The sequence below is a fragment of the Hemicordylus capensis genome, chromosome 1 (assembly GCF_027244095.1).
Source record: "Hemicordylus capensis ecotype Gifberg chromosome 1, rHemCap1.1.pri, whole genome shotgun sequence".
Lineage (NCBI taxonomy): Eukaryota > Metazoa > Chordata > Lepidosauria > Squamata > Cordylidae > Hemicordylus > Hemicordylus capensis.
In genome coordinates, this window is record NC_069657.1 from 430,547,907 (window position 1) to 430,567,780 (window position 19,874).

The 19,874-nt window shown below is 46.0% G+C and overlaps 1 protein-coding gene across 2 annotated transcripts in view; it reads right to left on the bottom strand.

The window, feature by feature from the left end:
- Positions 1-208: 208 nt before the first annotated feature.
- The window catches only part of STPG4 (sperm-tail PG-rich repeat containing 4), a 48,016-nt gene continuing 28,350 nt past the window's right edge, over positions 209-19,874 (bottom strand). For both annotated transcript variants that reach the window (XM_053284313.1, XM_053284314.1), the window contains exons 6-7: positions 6,887-6,991; positions 209-1,175 (exon numbers count right to left, since the gene is read on the bottom strand). In XM_053284313.1, the coding sequence (XP_053140288.1) occupies positions 1,059-1,175; positions 6,887-6,991 (222 nt within the window). In that variant the 3' untranslated portion in view covers positions 209-1,058. The remainder of the gene's footprint in view (positions 1,176-6,886; positions 6,992-19,874) is intronic.

Here is a 19,874-nt window from a genome sequence, read left to right on the forward strand (position 1 = left end):
TGGCAGTAGTGGCACAGCAGCAATGTCTGAGAGTATATGTTCGAATTTGACAGCATCTCATTGGAAGCAATAAGGGCAAAAGCCTTTGTGTGAAGATTGGGGAAGACCCACAATCAAAAATAGTACTATTGGCCAATATTTTAGAGATAAGAAAAATAGTGTAACAATTAAGAAGCCCCCCACCGGCAACTTAATGATAGATTCCATAAAGAAGAAAAGCATAAAGATGATTTTAATAAGATTATAGGCACTACTGTTCCGGAGTTGTATTGCTGGCTTATATGGTGAACAGGGATAAAATCATTCTTTCTTCAGTCCATGTACGTCAAATGGTTTTTAATATTTGCAAAGGGAATACCTCTGATAGCCTAAAACCACTTTATCAAGAGTGCTCCATTGACTTCGGTAATACTACTTTGGAAAGAAGCTCTTTGTAGGTCTCGGACAATGTTCTGACAGACAGGAAGGGTTGAAAGCATGACGGAAAGCCATAGATATACAAATATACTAGCATCACACTGTTCTCTTTCTATATCAAGAGAAAAATATGAAGGTGACTCTTCAAATTATTTAGCCCCCCAGTCTTGTTTCTGTCTTCAGTTGAAGCATCTAGACAGGGTTGTTGTCTCAATAAATCCCTCTTTGGATCAAATCTGGGTAAGCTATATGCTGTTTTAGATAACAGTCCAGCAAATCAGTTGCCGTTGCACAAGAAATGGGATCTGAGCCCCACTTCAAGCTGTAGAACAGAAGAGCATTATGAGCATATCTATCATTCCATTTTCTTGCCAAGGGCAAACTCAGTTTGTGGCAAGCCATGGTTAAAAGCAGGAGCAATTAAGAATCCGAGGAAAGGTCCAAGAAAGAATTTGGAAACTGATTGAACAAAATGGTATTTGCCTGGTGTTGAGGCACCATAACCCTGTTGCCAGATAAATAAAAGCAGGCAGATCAGTCTTAATGAAGGGAGAATGAGAAGTGGTTAAAAGAAGGAGCAATTGTGTCTCTTTCAGAATCATTGGCCCTAGAACTTAGTATGTTGGCAACACTCTAGCATTCTAAATTTCACGCAGATTGCTGAAGAAGAGTGTATGCTCCCGTCCCATACTGGCAATGGTCCTAGGTTGCTTCGGAGACTGCTTTGTAGGCCAATAACTGCCTGGACCAGGTACTTTCTGTACAGAAATGGAAACAAATAGCAAGATTATCAAATAAATAAAGACAAGCTTGCATAGAATTTGATAAGAGGCAGGACACATGACTCTGAGGGCCACTTTCAAGAGGATTGTATTACTAGGTTAGCTGTGGAAAAACCAGAACCTGTAAGAAACCGGTCCTGTAACTAGAAACTGTGTTGTGGGGTGAGGGTGGAGGGCTAGAAGTTCATGGGATGCAGACCAGACAGATCTTGGATGAGTTAATATGTTTACATTCATTTAAGTGTACAGGAAATCCTTGAATAATGCAGGGTGATGTTCCACAAAACTATTGTGCAAGTTAAAAGAGCAATATTCAAAACAACCCTAACCTGGAAAATGGGAACTTTTGGGGGGAAACGTTTTTTGGGGGGGTTGTTTTTTTTTGAGATGTCAAACTACTCAAAAGTTATTGTACAGTTATGGTGTTTACAGAGCCTGGAGCATCATACAAAATATATACAGGTAAAATACTATGTACAAAAGGAAATATTTACAGATTGAAATACCTTACAGTCTGCCAGAAAAGTATACAGCAGTTTGAGAGCGAAACATAAACCAGCTTTAGATACACTTTTGGAGATATGAAATAAAACATTTACGTGATCGGGGGGGGGGGTCACCTCCTCCGTCCACTTCCAGAATTTCTCCCAGTCTGCTTTGGAACTAGTACGCTTTTCCCCATTAACAAAACTGGTGAAGCGTTTCCAGAAAAACTTAACTGTCACCTCCTCACTAATTTCAGTGCCCTTCTTTCTCTCCCTGTTTCTATGGAGATGCATGCCCTGAACTACGAACAGATTTACCATTCTGATGACTAATAGTGGTATAGACCAGTAAGTATCTACAATTTCTCCCCTCCTTCCTCTTTGCCCGGGACCTCCGTCTCAGTCCTTGGAAGTATGATGCGCCGCTATGACCGGAAGCTATTTGTTCCCATGACTGGTGGTCCAGAGTAGGCCAATCTAAGGCTAAACTTACTGCCCTCCATATGGTTCTCGCTACTACACACTTCTTTAGAAAGTGCTGGTGATCTTCTATGTGAATAGCATTCGAGGTGAGCGCTTCGTCTTAACACTTTAACCGGGGGCATAACTTTTGATCATCTGGCAGCCACGGCATAGCCCCACACAATGGCAAGACTTGATGGTAAAGTCTCCATCTCAGTTCCCATAGATGATGAGGGGTTTTATTCCTTTTCTCTGTGAAGGGGGGGATAGGCCCCTCCGACTCTAGGAGATACTGGGAAACGTTTGTTTTCCGCTTTTTGTGTTCTGTAGCCGGCCGGATATACGCGGTTTCTAGCACTGCCTCATAGATTTTCACTTTCATGTTCCTCACCGTGTCACCCTCTTTAAGGAGGGCTGGCGTCACTTTCCACTTTTTAAGAAAAGTCAGAGTATCTCTCAAAAAATCTGGGTGGGCCACTCTCACGGCTTCGGTAACCCGGCCTGTGAACGACCCCCCCGTCCCACCAGCTCTTACCCCACCTCGTCCCCCACCAATGGGTGGCGAAGAGGGAGGCCCAAAGTTTTTGCAGTAGGTTACATTTCCCCCGAACACAGGCGGTCACCCATGTTCCAAAATTATAGGTGACAAAATTTGACAGAAATCGCGGATGCAGCGCTGGTAGGCCTAGACCGCCATTCTCTATGGCTTTATAAGCGTTAGCTCTGGCCAAAGGGAATGACGCTGTATGCCACACCAGGTTGAAAACTTGACCTTCTACTTTTTTGATCAGTCCCGGTGGTAGTGGATATACTGCCGCAAGGTTATAAACCCAAGGAAGCAAGTATGTTTTAACATAGACCGCCTTTTGAAACATGGACAGATCCCATTTTTTCCAGATCTTTATCTTTGTTTCAACCTCCTTCTCCCAGAGGGTCCAGTTTTCCTCCCAAATATTGTCTTTCAGAGCATAGAAGATTCCTAAGATCCTGATCGAATCCCCCCAGGCTGGCTCGGACTCCGGCGGTTCCACCTCGTCACTCCTCGTCATGGGTACACTTAGGAGTTGGTCTCTATTGACATCCAAACTAACCAGGATGCTTTTTACATTATTCAATTCAGATCCTGAAATTTGACCAAATTCTTCAAAGATCTCTTTAACCAAAACTACCTCTCTTTCATTTGATAATAGAATAGTGACATCATCAGCATGAGCCACGAATTTCCAAGTAAAGCCTGAAACCTGCCCGAGAGGGTTCGGCAAGCCTCCCCCTCCTTCCTTCCTTTTCTCCTCGGTTACCTCTCCTCCGTCACCCGAGAAGGATTCCTGGACGGTGGGGAGGGGAACCCGGAACCCTCTTAGGCGAGGCTCCCTTTGCATACGGGCCAGCACTGGATCTAAAGCCAAAACATAGAGTAACGGGCTCAAAGGGCAGCCCTAACGGACCCCCGATCCGAGTCTTATTGGGTCTCCCCGCCATCCATTGATTTGAGGGGTCACCGTAGCTTCCAGGTACAGCAACTTTATCCATTTGATAAACCGGCCAGGAAGTCCCTTGGACTCCAGTACCATCCATAGGTAGTCATGTCGGACCTTATCAAAGGCCTTCACTTGATCTACCATCAGGAGGGATGCCTCCCAGCGCCCCTCTCTCACTTCACAGAAAAATTCCCTTAGGAGGCATAGAGAGTCTGTCATTCGCCTCCCAGGGAGCGCACTTGTCTGTAGACTATGTGTCAATTTAGGGCCTAATTTTGCCAATCTATTGTTCAATATTTTCGCCAGAATTCTATCATCAACATTAGTCAGGGTGATTGGTCTCCAATTTTGCGGAAAAATCATCCCCTTTTGGGGGGGTAGGGGTGGAAATCAGTAATCCATCATGAAAAGTGCGGCTCAATATACCAGTCTCTTGATAAAAATTGTACAGCCTCTCTAGGGCTGGCACTAAATGTTCTGTGAACTCCTTGTAGAACACCCACGTCAGGCCATCCGGCCCCGGAGACGATAGACTCTTGCCTTGTGAAATGACCAGCGCTACTTCCTCTGGGGTGATAGGCCTAGTCAGTTCCCCGCCCTCCTCGGCAGTGAGAGTGGAAGTTATCCCTCCTCCATCTTGGGAAATGTAAGTGTCTAGTTATCATTGAACTTCCTGTACCGCACCCTCTTTTTTGGTATACAGATCGGTGTAGTAGCGTTCCATGATCCGCAGCATCCCCTGGGAATCTGTGATAAGCGGATCCTCCCCATGGGCTCGCAGACCATGGAAGGCCAACACCAACCTGGACGACCGGTCCTTTATCCATTCTCCCCTTTCCACCACCAGGCCTTCCGACCTGTTACGCTTATTGGCTGAGCGTGTGTTGCATAGGTCCGTTTGGAAGTCTTTAATCTTCTCCTTGAAAATGAGAAGGGTATCAACGCTAAATTGTTCGCTTCTGTTCATCAGATCTGAGATCCTCAGTAACTGAACAATCGCCACTTGCATCGTCACTTGCATCGTCAGTTCCATTAATAGATCGTCACTTGCATCGTCAGTTCCATTAATAGTGCCTCTTTGACAAAGCTCTGAGCCAAAGTTCTTGGGTGCATCCTCCATAGGGGCTTACCCCGCGGTGATATGTCGGCATAATTACACACAAACCCCACCATGGCATGATCCGACCACGGGGTTACTGATACCTTACACCTGTAAACCTCCAAAGCCTTTGGTTCCCAAAATCTGTCTAGTCGGCTCGCCGAGCATGGATGGTAGTACGTGAATTTAATGCCTGTGCTCCAGGCACATTGATAACGGGAAATGAAAATATTTTTATACCTGGAAAATGGGGTGAGGTTTCTGGGAGTTCCTAAGAAACAGCATGGGCTGCACATTCATTTTAACTTTTAACAACAACAATTACTAAATATTTATATACCGCTTTTCAACAGAAGTTTCCAAAGCAGTTTACATAGAGAAATAATAAATAAGATGGCTGCCTCTCCCCAAGGGGCTCACAAGCTAAAAAGAAATATTAAACAGACACCAGCAACAGTCACTGGAGGTAGGTACTGTGCTGGGGGTGGATAGGGCCAGTTACTCTCCCCCTGCTAAATACATATAATCACCACGTTTAAAAGGTGCCACTTTGCCCAGTTAGCAGGAGTCCCCAATCCCACCATGGACCGGGTCTCATGATCAGTGAGACCCGGTTCCTAGAGGTGAGAGGGAAGAGTGGGCTAAGCCCGCTCTCCCCGCTCACGAGCGGGCAGGGAGCCCTGGGCGGCCAGATCAGCCGCCCACACGATGGCCAGCTCCAAGACCGCAAACCTGGGCTAAGGGGCAGGCTACAGGAGCGGGTTAGCTGCTCCAGAACCACCGGGCTTGGCTGCGAGCCCGGTGGTTCTGACGATCACAAAAATCGGGCTAGGATTTTCCTAGCCCGATTTTTGTGATTGTAAGAATAGCCCCAATGAGTAGCCAATGCTGCTTCTCAGCTGAAAAGGGGTTGGGATTTAAAGTTAAAGGGGTTATCCCAGCTGCTTATCAGCTGAGAAGCAGTAGTAGCAGGCTGCATTCACAGTACACAAATTTAATTACTGGAGGATAATTTTGGTCATTTGACAGGTTGGGGATTTCAAATTTAAATGGATTTTCCTTTTAACTTTTACATTCTAAACAGAAAACCTCTTAAAAGACCAAAGCTACTCCTACAATAACCAAATTATATCAGGAAGTCACCTGCAAAAGGTCAGAACTGAGGAAGTTGAACCTACAATATTTATAGGTCTCCTGGATTCATTAAATATGATTTAGTTTTGTGAAATTTACAGACAAGCAATTCTTGTTTGTTCATTATCCCTGTTGCTTTGGACTTATATGGACAAATGAAGCTGTGTTCTACTGTAAGATCAACTAGCTCAGCATCATCAACAATGACTGGCTGCAGCTTTCCAGAGTTTTCTAACACCGGTTTTCCCCAGCCCTACCTGGAGATACCAAAGATTGAACTTGGAACACTCTGCGTGCAGAGCAGGTGTATGATCACTGAGCTACATCCCCATCCATACTGGCTGGACAGCAGAGCAGGCTAATGTCCTCATGTGCAACTGGCTAAAATACTATCTCCCTAATTTCCTTATATCTCCGCAAGCAGAATGGCTAGAGATTCCTTTTTCATGAAAACTGAAAGTCCAGGGCAGGGGTGTAGCAAGGCTGGAGTGGGCCCAGAGACAAGATTTTAAAATGGGCCCCCATTCACTGAAGCTCAGCTCATGAAGTAAAGAAATCTTAAATGAGGCTGAATAGTGGTAACAAAAAGCATAGTTCCATCTGTCTATCTGTCTATCTAGCTATCTATCTCCTATGTGCCACAATAGAACATCATCCTAAATATTTTTTAAAAGGTTTCGTAAATTGTGGACGATGCAAGTCATTTAATGGTACTAGAGAAAGATATGCTGTTCTGGTAGCTCCAGGTCTTAACACTCACATCAATTTTGGAGGATGAATACAACTGAAGGAAGCCCAGGCAGGTGCGTGGCTAGGGGAGTCAGTCATGTGACTTGCCTATGGGGGCCCCCCAAGGCAGTAGGCCCCCAGACAACTGTCTCCCCTTGCCCTATTATAGTTACGCCCCTGATCCAGGGAAGGGGCCTGAAATATCCCAAAAGGGAAGGTCCCAGAGACCCCCTCCTCTAACTATGGCCCTGCCCTGTAATTTCCACATTTTAATTGGCTCGTATTCCATATTATACTCACAGTAGAAGCTGGCATCAGTCGTGGAACTGTTGATAGGAAGCATGATCGTAGAGGAACAGGTTCGAAATCCTTTATTTCATATTCACCTGGGCCTGGACCTTCTTTCTTTTAGAAAATAATGATTATATTTCAGGACCATTATGTCATGCTCATTCTTGTTATCATCGCATTCCCGTCTATAAACCAAAGTGATTACATTGATGCTATGCTAATTCTATGCCTGTCAGTATTAAGACTCGGGCCCCAAAACAGACCATGGGCCATTTCTGGAAAGCATGAGGGTCTGCAGTGGGAAATAACACTCAGAATTTTTGGTATGCGGAAGGAAGCTCTTCCCTTGATACTTTGATTCCTGAACCTATTGCTCCTAGGAGAGCTCATTCGTTGCATGTAGAAGATCTCTGGTGAAATTTTTGTCATCTTCAGATAAAGCAAGGGTTAACATTTTTGCACCCGTTAACCTCCCCCCAGATCCTCAAGTATTACCCATGGACCCCAGTCCATTTATTGGTGGCTTGTTCACACAAGCGCTGGCAAGGTAGGAGAAGCACTCAGCCTGGGTAGGAGAGCCGGCAGTGCTCCTGATTTTTGGTCGTATGTTTATAAATATTAAGGTAGTAAGTGGGGGAAATGATCATGTGGAAGGCAGCAGCTGGGTAAGACAGCTTTTCCTCCTATCTCAGTAAAATGCTAGAGAGAGAATCTGAGTAGGGTGCACTGTCCTACCCAGCTGCCATCTTGCACATGATCATTCTCCCCGCCTCTCACCTTAATGTTTCCAAGCACACAACCAAAATTCGTGAGCATTCCCAGCTCTCCTTCACAGGCTGGGTGCTTGTCATTCCCTCTGTAGATGACTGTGACTCCTGAAAACATGTCCCTGAGGGATGTGCAACCCTCAAGGGCATATTGTTGGGGAGGGCATAGTTGGCTGCAGAGGGAAGGGAAGATCAATGAAAATTGCCTCTCCCCATAGTGCGTGCTGCACATTTGCTTCATGCTCACTGCATTAATCTGGATGCTGCCTAGTATCATGCCCCATATACAGTGAAGGTATAATTTAAATTAATAATTTTAAAAGGACATACAGGAGAACATTGTTAATCGTGGGTCAAGCACCCAAGTTTTCGCGTATCTGTGGTGGTGTCATAGACACCCGACCTCAGTATATGCGGCGGGGTGGGGACTGGTAGAAAATGGGTTAAACCCACATATCCATGGGTCTCTGCCATGGGACTGCCATGGGTCTCTCCATGGGTCAGGGGCAGTTGAAAATGACCTTGGGGGTCATTTCCAGCTGCCATTTTGAGTTTGAGAGCCATTTTAAGGCTCAGTCTTTGGGGGAAAGGGGTGTGTGTGTCAATTCTCTACTCTTGGGGGCATCCTTGGACTCCTTAAGGATAGTAGAGCATAGTAGGACACTTTATTGGGCTCATTTTGTTATCTGGGGGACAATTTTGGGCAGTGTGGGAACTTAATCCCCCAATTTACATTCACTTTAATGCCATGTTATTCACGGATTCACTATCCGCCCCTGCCCCATGGAGTGGAACCCCCATGAATAACAGGGTTCTCCTGTACTGTATTTGATTATAAATCATGCTTTTGTCAAGTTACCTTCAATTATATATTTAACTTTCCATAGAGCACCCAGTCCTGCCCATGGAACCCCAGGGGATCCATGGACATCAGTTTAAGAACCCCCTAGCAAAGGGGGCTTACATAGCAGGGCTTCAAAACACATATTTGGCAGATGGAGCCATAGTTCAGCAGAATAGTATATGCCCTCTATCCACAAAGTCCCAGGTTCAATCCTTGGGAAAGACCCTGTCTGAAACCCTCGAGTGCTACTATGGCTCAGGGTAGACAGTATTGACCTAGATGAATCAATAGTGCTGCACGCCCGCCATTCAGTATAAGGCAGCTTATGAACTCTACACATAAATGTAGCATACTTTATTATATGGATAGTATTTGTGATATTTTGATTAGCTGAAACACTGGAGACTAGTTATCAAATAGTGATGTCATTCACACAATCAAAAACTGGACCGGGTCTCACGATCAGTGAGACCCGGTTTCCTCAGGTGAGCGGGAAGAGAGCCCTGGGCGGCCGGATCGGCTGCCCACACAATGGCCGGCTCCAAGACGGAGTCGGCGGGGGCTGGGGAGCTCGGGGGCCACGCGGCCCCCAGAAGCCCCAGTATGCCCTGCGCGAGTGTGCAGGGCATACTGGAGAGACCCCCGAGCCGGGAGGCTGCTTTTAAGCCTCCCGGTTGGGAGTCTACTCGCGAGTAACTGCGGTGCGGAGCCGCGCCGTGGCTACTCACGAGCAGATAGACCGGGTTTGCGGAGCACTCGCTCCGCAAACCCGGGCTAAGGGGTGGGCTACAGGAGCGGGTTAGCTGCTCCAGAACCACCAGGCTCGGCTGCGAGCCCAGTGGTTCTTACGATCACAAAAATCGGGCTAGGATTTTCCTAGCCCGATTTTTGTGATCGTAAGAATAGCCCCACTGTGTTCTACTTGGGTTTGGGAGCTGTGTGCTCTCCCAGTTCTAGGTTGTGTGGAAGCAAGGTAGGAGGAAAACTTGGGTAGCTTTTTCTCCTACACAATCAGTTTTACCCATGTTTTCCTCTTACCTTGCTTCCACACAGCTGAAAATTGGGAGCACACAGAGCTTCCAAACCCAAGTAGAACACTGTTTTTCATTGTGTGAATGACCTCATAATGTTGCCAAGTTCTGCGTGACAGTGTGTAAAATTCGTTGAGTCCTGACAGGCAGCAAGATCTAAGCAGGTCCAACACAGTGCATGGTCTCACAGCTTAGTTTTAGCATTTTATATTACATTTTATATAGTATTTTATAGTTATATAGCATTTTTAGTTTTACAGCTTTACAGACTGATTTTAAGACTAAAGATGTCCAGATCTTAAGACTTTAACCACTTAAAACTTTTATATAGTCTGACCCATTTGACACTTTTAACACTGATTTTAGCCATTTTAACCGCAGTTTAAGATAGCTCACTATAGTCTAACAGTAGCTGTATAACAGTGTAAAGCATTTAGCCTCTGTAGTCACAATTCCAGGCATAGCCTGTTTTAATGCCTTTTTAATGCTGCTCTAATGTAATCTACTTTATGTTGGTCAAAGACCATAATAAAGATTGATTGATTGTAATTACTCTTCGACATTTAGGCCCAACAAAAGGAAGTACTATTTCACACAACGCATAATTAATTCACGGAATTCTCTGCCATGGGATATGGTAATGGCCACCAGCATGGATAGCTTTAAAGGGGGCTAAGAAAAATCCATGGAGGACAGGTGTATCAATGGCTGTTAGTCTTGATGGTTACAGGCTACTAGTTGCAGGGGAGAAACAGCAGTTTTTGATTGTGTGAATGACCTCATAGGCTAAGAAGACAATAAACAGACTAACAGTCTCTTATGCAGAGAGGGGGAGAACCTCTCAGTTTGAATTCAAGGCAACACATAAGGAGCAGACAAGCATGACTCCACGCCCCAAGCCAGTTCATAGAGAGCCCTTTCTCACGATCAGTGAAAAAGGGCAAGAGGGCTAGTGGGGAGGAAGCCTTAGAAAGCTTACTTCCCCTCAGAGGATCACGGGCTCCTTCCTGTGCAGACAGATCGCCTGCCCAGCCAATTGCTGGCTACTGTAAATGTAAACCGCCCCGAACCACCTTTGAAACGGTGGTATAGAAATCAAATCAAACCAAACCAAGTCATGGACACCAGCGTGGTGTAGTGGTTAGAGTGCTGGACTAGGACTGCGGAGACCTGAGTTCAAATCCCCACTCAGCCATGAAACTAGCTGGGTGACTCTGGGCCAGTCACTTCTCTCTCAGCCTAACCTACTTCACAGGGTTGTTGTGAAAGAGAAACTCAGGTATCTAGTACACCGCTCTGGGCTCCTTGGAGGAAGAGCAGGATATACATGTAAAAATAAATAAAATAAGTAAGTGAATAAATAAATAATAAATACTGCCAGCAGCGTGGAGGTTTGGGGAGCTGGGATAAACAACATAAGAACATAAGAACAGCCCTGCTGGATCAGGCCCAAGGAGGCCCATCTAGTCCAGCATCCTGTTTCACACAATGGCCCACCAGATGCCTCTGGGGAGCCTACAGGTAGGAGTTGAGGGCATGCCCTTTCTACTGCTGTTACTCCCCCGCAACTGGTCCTCAGAAGCATCCTGCCTTTGAGGCTAGAGGTGGCCTATAGCCCTCCGACTAGTAGCCGATGATAGACCTCTCCTCCATGAAGTTATCCAAACCCCTCTTAAAGCCATCCAGGTTGTTGGCTGTCACCACATCTCATGGCAGAGATTTCCCCAAGTTGATTATGCATTGTGTGAAAAAATACCTGCATTTGCTGGCCCTAAATTTCCCGGCAATCAGTTTCATGGGATGACCCCCAGTTCTAGTGTTATGTGTGTGAGAGAGATATTTCTCTCTATCCACTTTCTCCACACCATGCATGATTTTATAGACCTCTAGCATGTCTCACCCCAGTCGTCTTTTTCCTAAACTAAATAGCCCCAGGTGTTGTAGCCTTGCCTCATAAGGAAGGTGCTCTAGGCCCCTGATCATCTTGGTTGCCCTCTTCATCACCCCGCATCACCCTGCCACCGGAACTCCCTTCATGCACCGTACGAGTGTGCAGTGCCTTATGGGGGTTCCCCCTCCCCTCCTCAAAGCCAACCAGGAGCCCCACAGTCAGCTAGCCCTGGCTGCTTGTGCCAGGGCTGACAGACGATCAAGGAAACGGGGTTAGGAGCTCGCTTGCTCTCCTAACCTCATTTGGGAGGGTGGTTCCAGAGGTAGGTTTGCCGTGGAGGCACCACCGGGATCAGGCCCGATCCTGGAGGTACACGTGCACAGGCCAATAGTTCCAAATAGTTTTGCCTGCACATGTGAATAGTTTCAGAGACATTCACACAGGGAAGCAGGTCCCATGTGAAGAACTGAGACAATGAGGCTGTTCACAGGTGCAGCGAAGACTGGGCTTAGGCAGCCGAGCTTGGTCTTTGATGCGCGTGTGAACCGCTGAAAGCCGTGCCGCCCCTTGCAGCGGCATGGCGGCAAACGCTGTAGGGCGCCCCCCCCAGCTGTTAGCCAGGCTTAAGGGTGTGAGCATGATTTCCCCCAGATAACTGATCACGCATCAGTGTCACACGGCTCCACGCAGCAGCAACACACGAGTAGCCTCCCGGCCCGCATTGGGAGGTTCCTCATAATGCACTGCGCACTCGCGTGATGCCTGATGGGAGCTCCATGGGTCTCCTGACACCCAAACCTCTGTGCTGCCGGGAGCAGCCATCAGGGTGGTCATCGGGGTGGATGATCTGCTGCCCAGCAACAGTAGTGAGATCATCTGTGGGGGAAGAAAGCATTTCGAGGCTTCCTCTCCCACTCCTTTTGAGCCCTTTCCCCCAGTCGTGAGAGAGGGCCCAATGTCTATGGCAAAATCCCAGCATTAAATGTCCTGGCAATCAGTTTAATGGTGTGATCCTTGGTTCTAGTGTTGTGTGTGAGAAGGAAGACCTTCTCTCTACTCACTCTCTCCGCACAATGCATTGTTTTATAAACCTCTATTTTATAAACCTTTTAGTCTCCTCTTCTCTAAATTAAAAAGCCCCAAGTGTTGTAGCTTTGCGTCATAAGGAAGGTGCTCAAGGCCCCCTCCCTTGGAGTCCAAGGACATTTGTACCGCCTGCTCCCCGAGCTTGTTCAATTGTAGCTATGTCCCTGCTTGGAAAATGACAACCATAGCAAGTCACAGCAGCAAAACTTTAACAAGGCATCTCTGAAAGGCCGAAAAAGAGGGATGCTGGTTTTCCAGAGACAGAGGCCAGAAAACAGGGAAAGCCCCTTATAAATAGGGAGCATATATATAACTGATCTTCTTCCTGATGAACCCCTGATAAGTTTTCAAGGTATCCTGGGATTCTCTAACACACAACTGAAAAGCTGCTTATACAGAGAAACAATCCAAGTTACTGCAATGTGTTCTAGAAAGATGGCAATCATATTTATCTTAGCCACAGAAGGTCTGAGTAACACTGATCGATTCTGACAGGTTTGCATACCCCTGAAGTAATTACAGGATATCAGCCTTATCTGGCCAAAAAAAAAAGGGGGGGCCACTTTTAATATATGAACAACTGACACAGATTCATGAGCTGTCTCATTGCTTTGTAACAAAATCACTTACACCCATCCATCTATTTTCAATCTTTCGCAGCTACAAGTGGCACCAACTTGACGAGCAACACTGTTCTGTTATGGTTATAAAGCCAAGAAAAATACATCTATTTATACCCAATAGATAGGTTAACGTCTGTCTATTTTTTCCCTTGTTCATGTGTTAGCATCTGTCATGTTCCTTCGAACATTAAAATGATGCTTTTTAACACATTTGCAGTTGCAACATCTCCCATTTTGGGTTTGGTTTGGTTTTTCCCTTTGGCAATTCAATTTTGTTTTGTCTTGAGAAGAGAGAGAGGTTTAGGAGGTTGCGGGGGTGGGGGGGTTGTGTGTGTGTGTTTTAAAACAGATCTTTGAACATTTTCACTTAGTCACCAGAAAGTGACATGAGGGGAAAATCAGCTCACTAAAAGAAGCAGGATTTCTGAAGACAATGCTCTGTGTCAGCCTGTAGATGATTTAAAGCCTATTGATGAAACACATAAGCTGAATTTCATCTAAAATGTCACAAGAAATACTCCGAACAACAACAAAATGACTTTGCGGGTATATAAATATATAAAAGAGAAAAAATAAACAGGCTTGTAAAAAGGAAAAGCTGCAGCGTGCATGCAAAAAATGTTCAATTACCCACTTACTGGCCTCAGAAGCATATAAAGAAGAGAGCTTGAGGTCATTCACACAATCAAAAAATTGTGTTCTATCCAGGTTTGGGAGCTGTGTGTGGTCCCAATTTTTGATTGTCTGGAAGCGAGGTAAGAGGAAAGTCTGGGTAGAAGTTATTGTGTGGAAGCAAGTTAAGAGGAAAAGCTACCTAGGTTTTCCTCCTACCTTGCTTCCACACAACCAAAAACTGGGACCACACACAGCTCCCAAACCTGGGTAGAACACAGTTTTTGATTGTGTGACTGACCTATTTAACTGTTTTTCAAGTAGAGGCCACTTTGGCAAAGACAAAACCTTCTGTATGAGAGCCATGACTCACTGTGCTGACCTCCATCCAGTACTGCACTTTTCTCAGTGGCCCTTTAAGAGAGACTGCACCCTCTCTTAAGCGCTCCAGGATAGAAGCACTGAGAAGGGCTACAATTCCCAGCACTGTGCGCACACCGTCCAAGATGATGCAGGAGTTCAAGAGAGCTCCCCTTAATGAAGCCCCCTCCAGTTCTAAGCAAAGTGACACTGCACAGTGAGAATGGTTGTCTCTGCAGGTTGCCAGGGAGATTGACAAATTATTCAGGGCCCAATAAACAGTTAGACAAGGAGCCACACTTTGGGTTGATGGGGGTCACCACTGGCCCCTGGGCCTTACAATGAAGAACACTAATATAAAGCAAAATTGTACAACTTGCAAGGCATCAGGGGATTTGGAGCTGGGTGTTACCAGTATGCTGATGACACCCAGATCTATTTCTCCATGTCAACTTCATCAGGAGTTGGCATATCCTCCCTAAATGCCTGCCTGGAAGCAGTAATGGGCTGGATGAGGGAGAATAAACTGAAGCTGAATCCAGATAAGACGGAGGTACTTATTGTGCGGGGTCAGAACTCTAGAGACGATTTTGATCTACCTGTTCTAGACAGGGTCACACTTCCCCAAAAGGAACAGGTTCACAGTCTGGGAGTACTTCTGGATCAACGTCTCTCCTTGGTTTCTCAGGTTGAGGCGGTGGCCAGGGGTGCTTTCTATCAGCTCCGGCTGATACGCCAGCTGCGCCCATTTCTCGAGATCAATGACCTCAAAACTGGTACATTTGTTGGTAACCTCCAGACTTGACTTCTGTAATGCGCTCTATGTGGGGCTGCCTTTGTACGTAGTCCGGAAACTTCAATTGGTTCAGAATGCGGCAACCAGGTTGGTCTCTGGATCATCTCGGAGAGACCACATTACTCCTCTGTTGCTGGAGCTACACTGGCTGACAATAGGTTTCCGGGCAAAATACAAAGTGCTAGTTATAACTTACAAAGTCCTAAACGACTTAGGCCCTGGGTATTTAAGAGAGCGTCTTCTTCCTTATGAGCCCCACCGCCCATTGAGGTCACTTGAGGAGGTCCGTCTCCAGTTGCTGCCAACTTGTTTGGTGGCTGCACAGAGATGGGCCTTCTCGACTGCTGCCCCAAGATTGTGGCATGCACTCCCTGCTGGGATACGAGCCTCCCCATCTCTGGCAATTAAAAAAAAAACTTTTGAAAACACATCTCTTCGACCAAGCTTTCTCAGCTTTTAAAAACTTGTTTTTATATTGTTCTGACTATTTAATTGTTGTTTTATGATATTTTTAATTGTTAATCATTGTTTTATGCTTTTATAATTTTTGTTTTAATTATTAACTGATTTTAATGGTGTTTTAATGTAAACCGCCCTGAGCCTTTTGGAAGGGCGGTATAAAAGTTTTAATTTTAATAATAATAATAATAATAAGAAGAAGAAGAAGAAGAAGAAGAAGAAGAAGAAGAAGAAGAAGAAGAAGAAGAAGAAGAAGAAGAAGAAGATTTTTTAAAAAATCACCATCAGCCAATTACAAAAAGCAACTTTACTGGGAACAGCCTATATTCTGCGACGATATCTATAACAACAGCAACAACATTAACAATAAAATTCAGCCATCCCAGGTCCTTGGGAAGGACTCGATGTCTGGATAAAACAAACCAGTCAATGACACCTGTCTGACTATGTAAACAAGAAATAATAATAATATGGTATGGCTGCTTTTACGGATGGTTCGGAAACTACAGTAGGTGCCAAATGTTGGCCGACATGATGCCCAATCTAATGCCAGTGGTTTTCTTCTGCTGGGGCAGCTGCGCATGTAAAACCTAGCCTCGGCAGAGTTGCAAAAGAGCACCACGGCACAACTTGAAAATGTAGCAGCAGTTGAAAAGTGAACCCCGCGACAAGCCCTGCTGTGCCTGTGTTCTGTGTGTACTGCTGTGCCTGTGTTCAACATAACATGTGAGTCGCTCTGCCTGTGTACAGAGCTGTACCTGTGTACACTGTACACTCACCATACAAGTGCTGAACATGTGAATAAGGGTGGCGTTTCCTCTTCTTTGGAATCTGTGTTTGATTCATGGAGCGGGGCCATGATAAAACAAACAGGAAGTAGAAACCCATCTTCAAGATAAGCACAGCCCAGCAATCTGAGGTTGTCATCTGCAAAGTCTACAGGTTTATGCTGCTGCTAAGATGTTGGTTCTAGGTCATTTGTTGCAAAATACTGGATAGCAGCTGTATCAATAACTCATTTAAGGCCCTGTTGTTTACATGGAACATCTCTTCTATCACTGAAGGCCACCTGGCATGGGGACATTAATGAGGTCCTCGAGGATTTTTAAATAAAAAGTTAACATCTATTTAAAAGCCAAAGAACATCCGGGGAGAATTCGTGCTGCACACAATCCTTTGCTGTTCTTTCAAAATAGATGCTGATCAACTATTACATGAATTTCTTTTCTCTCTCTCTCTTCCTCTTTGTAATCTCCACTGTAGGACTTCAAAAAGTGCCAACATGATCAGGGAGGTGGTGGTGGTGGTGGTGCAGCAAGGTCTTTAAGTCAAAATCCTCCTCTGTGTTTGATCAAGGATTTGACATGGTCGACCTCTGAAAATTAGCAGAGAATTTGGAGGGACCAGAGGCATTTTAATCCCAAAGTGCAGAGATACACTGCTTTGGTGAGGCAGGGCGGGGCAGGGGGGAGTCATTTAAGAATAAATTTATTAAAGGCGAGAAGGCAGGTGTCGGGGTTTCCTCCCCTCCTCCCTGAGACAGGGAGGTGTGCCCGGCCAGCCGGTAGAGTGCCGAGAGAAGCCAGGGGCTCCAGACACCAGGACAGCCCCAGCAATTACCTCTCAGAAGCCAGAGAGGATTCAGAGAGACCTGCCACAGCTGCCGGGGGATGGGCAGGAGTCGCCCAAGAGGCAGCAGATTGGTGGAGAGGGACTAGCCAGGAAAGTAGCCCCACAGCTGCAAGCAGCTGGATGAATGATAAGGCAGGGGGTGGAGTTGGGGAATGAGCCCCCTGTGGAGGCCAGGGATTGGGTGTCCAGGACATGTGCTTGGCCAGGGAAGATGGAGACAGCCCAAAGCAGGGAGGAGTGTCCAAGATGCAGGGATTTATTTAAGGCAGAGGCTGCCGAGGATGAGCAGATCAGTTGAGACAGAGTTTGTGGGCCTGACAGTCTCCCGGAGAGGGGCTTAGGCTTTTGGCTCTCACTGATAGGGGAAGGCAGGGAGTGAATAAACTTCCTTCCTTCCCCAACTCTGATGCAATGCTCGCACCTATAATCCACTGCGAGAGAGCAGAAAGGGCACTTTGGAGAATTCCTCCTCCCAAAAGCAGGACAGCAGGAAAGAAATTGAATTGCTTCTACAAATGGGGCTGTAAAAGGCTGCTGGGGAGACTTCATTAGCAGGATGAACCTTAATTTTTTCCCTAGGACTCTGAGATCCACCAACCAGAGCTGGCTGCAAAATAGCAAGTGGCTCAGGAGAGTGCTCATACACTTAGAACTAGGGAACAGGGTACCCCAGAGCACATGCCCAGTCCCAGAGTTTGATTTCATTACCAGGAGTCACAATCCATTCATATACAATCCATTCATAGGGCCATGCACACGACAAAGGGCTCCCTCTGTTGTTGCCCCCAGACTCAGGAATGCTCTCCCAGTGAACGTTCGCTCTATGACAGCTGCGGCTGCTTTTAAAAAGCAACTAAAGACTTTAAAAAAAAAAATTACTTCCTGGAGGCAGCCAGGTTTCTCAGCTTGCTTGCTTCTGTTTCTTTTTAATTGTTTCTTGGTGTCTTATGGTTTTAATGTTTAATTGATTTTAAGGTTTTAAATGTAACTTTACAGAATTTTATTGTATTTTAACTTTTGTAAACCGCCTTGAGATGCGTTATGAAGGTGGTATAAAAACCGAACAATAAATAAAATAAAATAAAATAAAAACCATGCCTGGTTTTCCCCCTAAACATTTTTCATTGCTTTTTTATTTCAGCAGCCTTTAGAAAAGGAAAACACATTTTTAAAATGCTATTGGAGAACAATTGTAAATCAGAAACCCTTCCTGATCGACTGCAAATCACCCAGCACTCCTGATCTTCCTTTGGCCCATGCCCTGCAAACCCCTGGTAGAGCAGTTGAGAAATGCAGAGATGACTTCACAAAGGAGAACCCTGCCAACACCACACCAACTGACAAGGACGAACCCTGGTCACACCCACACTACACAGGTCATGCTGCTCAGGAGTGGCTCTTTCATGAGGCGAGATGAGACTGTCACCTCAGGCGGCAAATTATTGAGGCACCAGCAGGACAGCAAGACACCCCCTGTCACTATTTATTTTATTTATTTTATTTTTTACATTTTATATCCTGCTCTTCCTCCAAGGAGCCCAGAGAGGTGTACTACATGCTTAAGTTTCTCCTCACAACAACAATCCTGTGAATTAGGTTAGGCTGAGAAAGAAGTGGCTGGCCCAGAGTCACCCAGCAAATCTCATGGCTGAATGGGGATCTGAACTCGGGTCTCCCCGGTCCTAGTCCAGCACTCTAGCCACCACACCACGCTGGCTATGAGCCTCACCACTATGAGAACACACCTCTTTGGGACTGATCTGACCCTTGCAAGCTTTGCTATTCTATAAATATTTGTTGTTGTTTGCAAGGAGTGCCATTCCTTCCAGTCCTTACAACATTTGCAAGAAACATGAGGAGAGGAGAGGAAGCTCCTGGCAACCTTCCCTCCGCCCTGGCCCCTGTGCCATTTTCAAAGCTTGGAAGGGTCTGTGTTGAAACTGGGCTGGCCTCCACCAGGGGTGAGGGGCAAGGCAGCATTTGGCACTGCACCTCAGATGCAACAATACCTTGGGCCACCCCTGATGCTGCTCCCAGGGTCCACCTTCCTGCCCCTCCCTGGACCCACCCCACAGCTTCAATACAGGGTCAGCAAGGGACCAGCCCTCCAATGGTAACATGAAGGCTGCAGTCTGTAGCACACGTACTCAGAAGAAAGGCTGGAGACAGACAATAGATCCAGCTGGAAGTGGTTGGAGAGAGGCAAGGACTCATCCCTGTTTCTTTGTTCGCTCACAAATTGTTGCCTCTGGTCAGATAGGTTTTTGTAGGCTTGCGAAACCATACACACACCTGCAAAATCTAGAGCCAAATTAGACAGGGCAGCAGAAGATGGGGTGGGATCTCCTGCAGGGTTTTGTTGTTGTTTGTGTGTCAGCATTTGGGAACCTCTCAACCGGGAGCAGTCCAAAGTATTGCACTAATGAGGCAAGGCACCAGCTGCCTTGCCTCATGCTCCTGGTGGGAGCTAGCCACCTTTCAAAACCAACCTTTACAAGCTTTGAAAGTAGCATGGAGGGTGGCGGGGAGAGGAAAGGTTGCCATTTTCCAAGGTGGTCTCTTCTCTCATGGGAATATTGGAAGCTGCCATCTACTGAGCCAGACCATTGGTTCATCTAGCTCAGTATTGTCTTCACTGCTTTATTTATTTATATTTATTTATTTAACATATTTTTATACTGCCCCAAACTTATGTCTCTGGGTGGTTTACAATAAATCAAGGGAGGAGAGCTGGTCTAAGGAGGAGAGCTGGTCTTGTGGTAGCAAGCATGACTTGTCCCCATAGCTAAGCAGGGTCCACCCTAGTTGCATATTTATTTATTTAATTTATTCATTCATTCGTTTGATTTCTGTACCTCCCTTCCAAAAATGGCTCAGGGCGGTTTACACAGAGAAA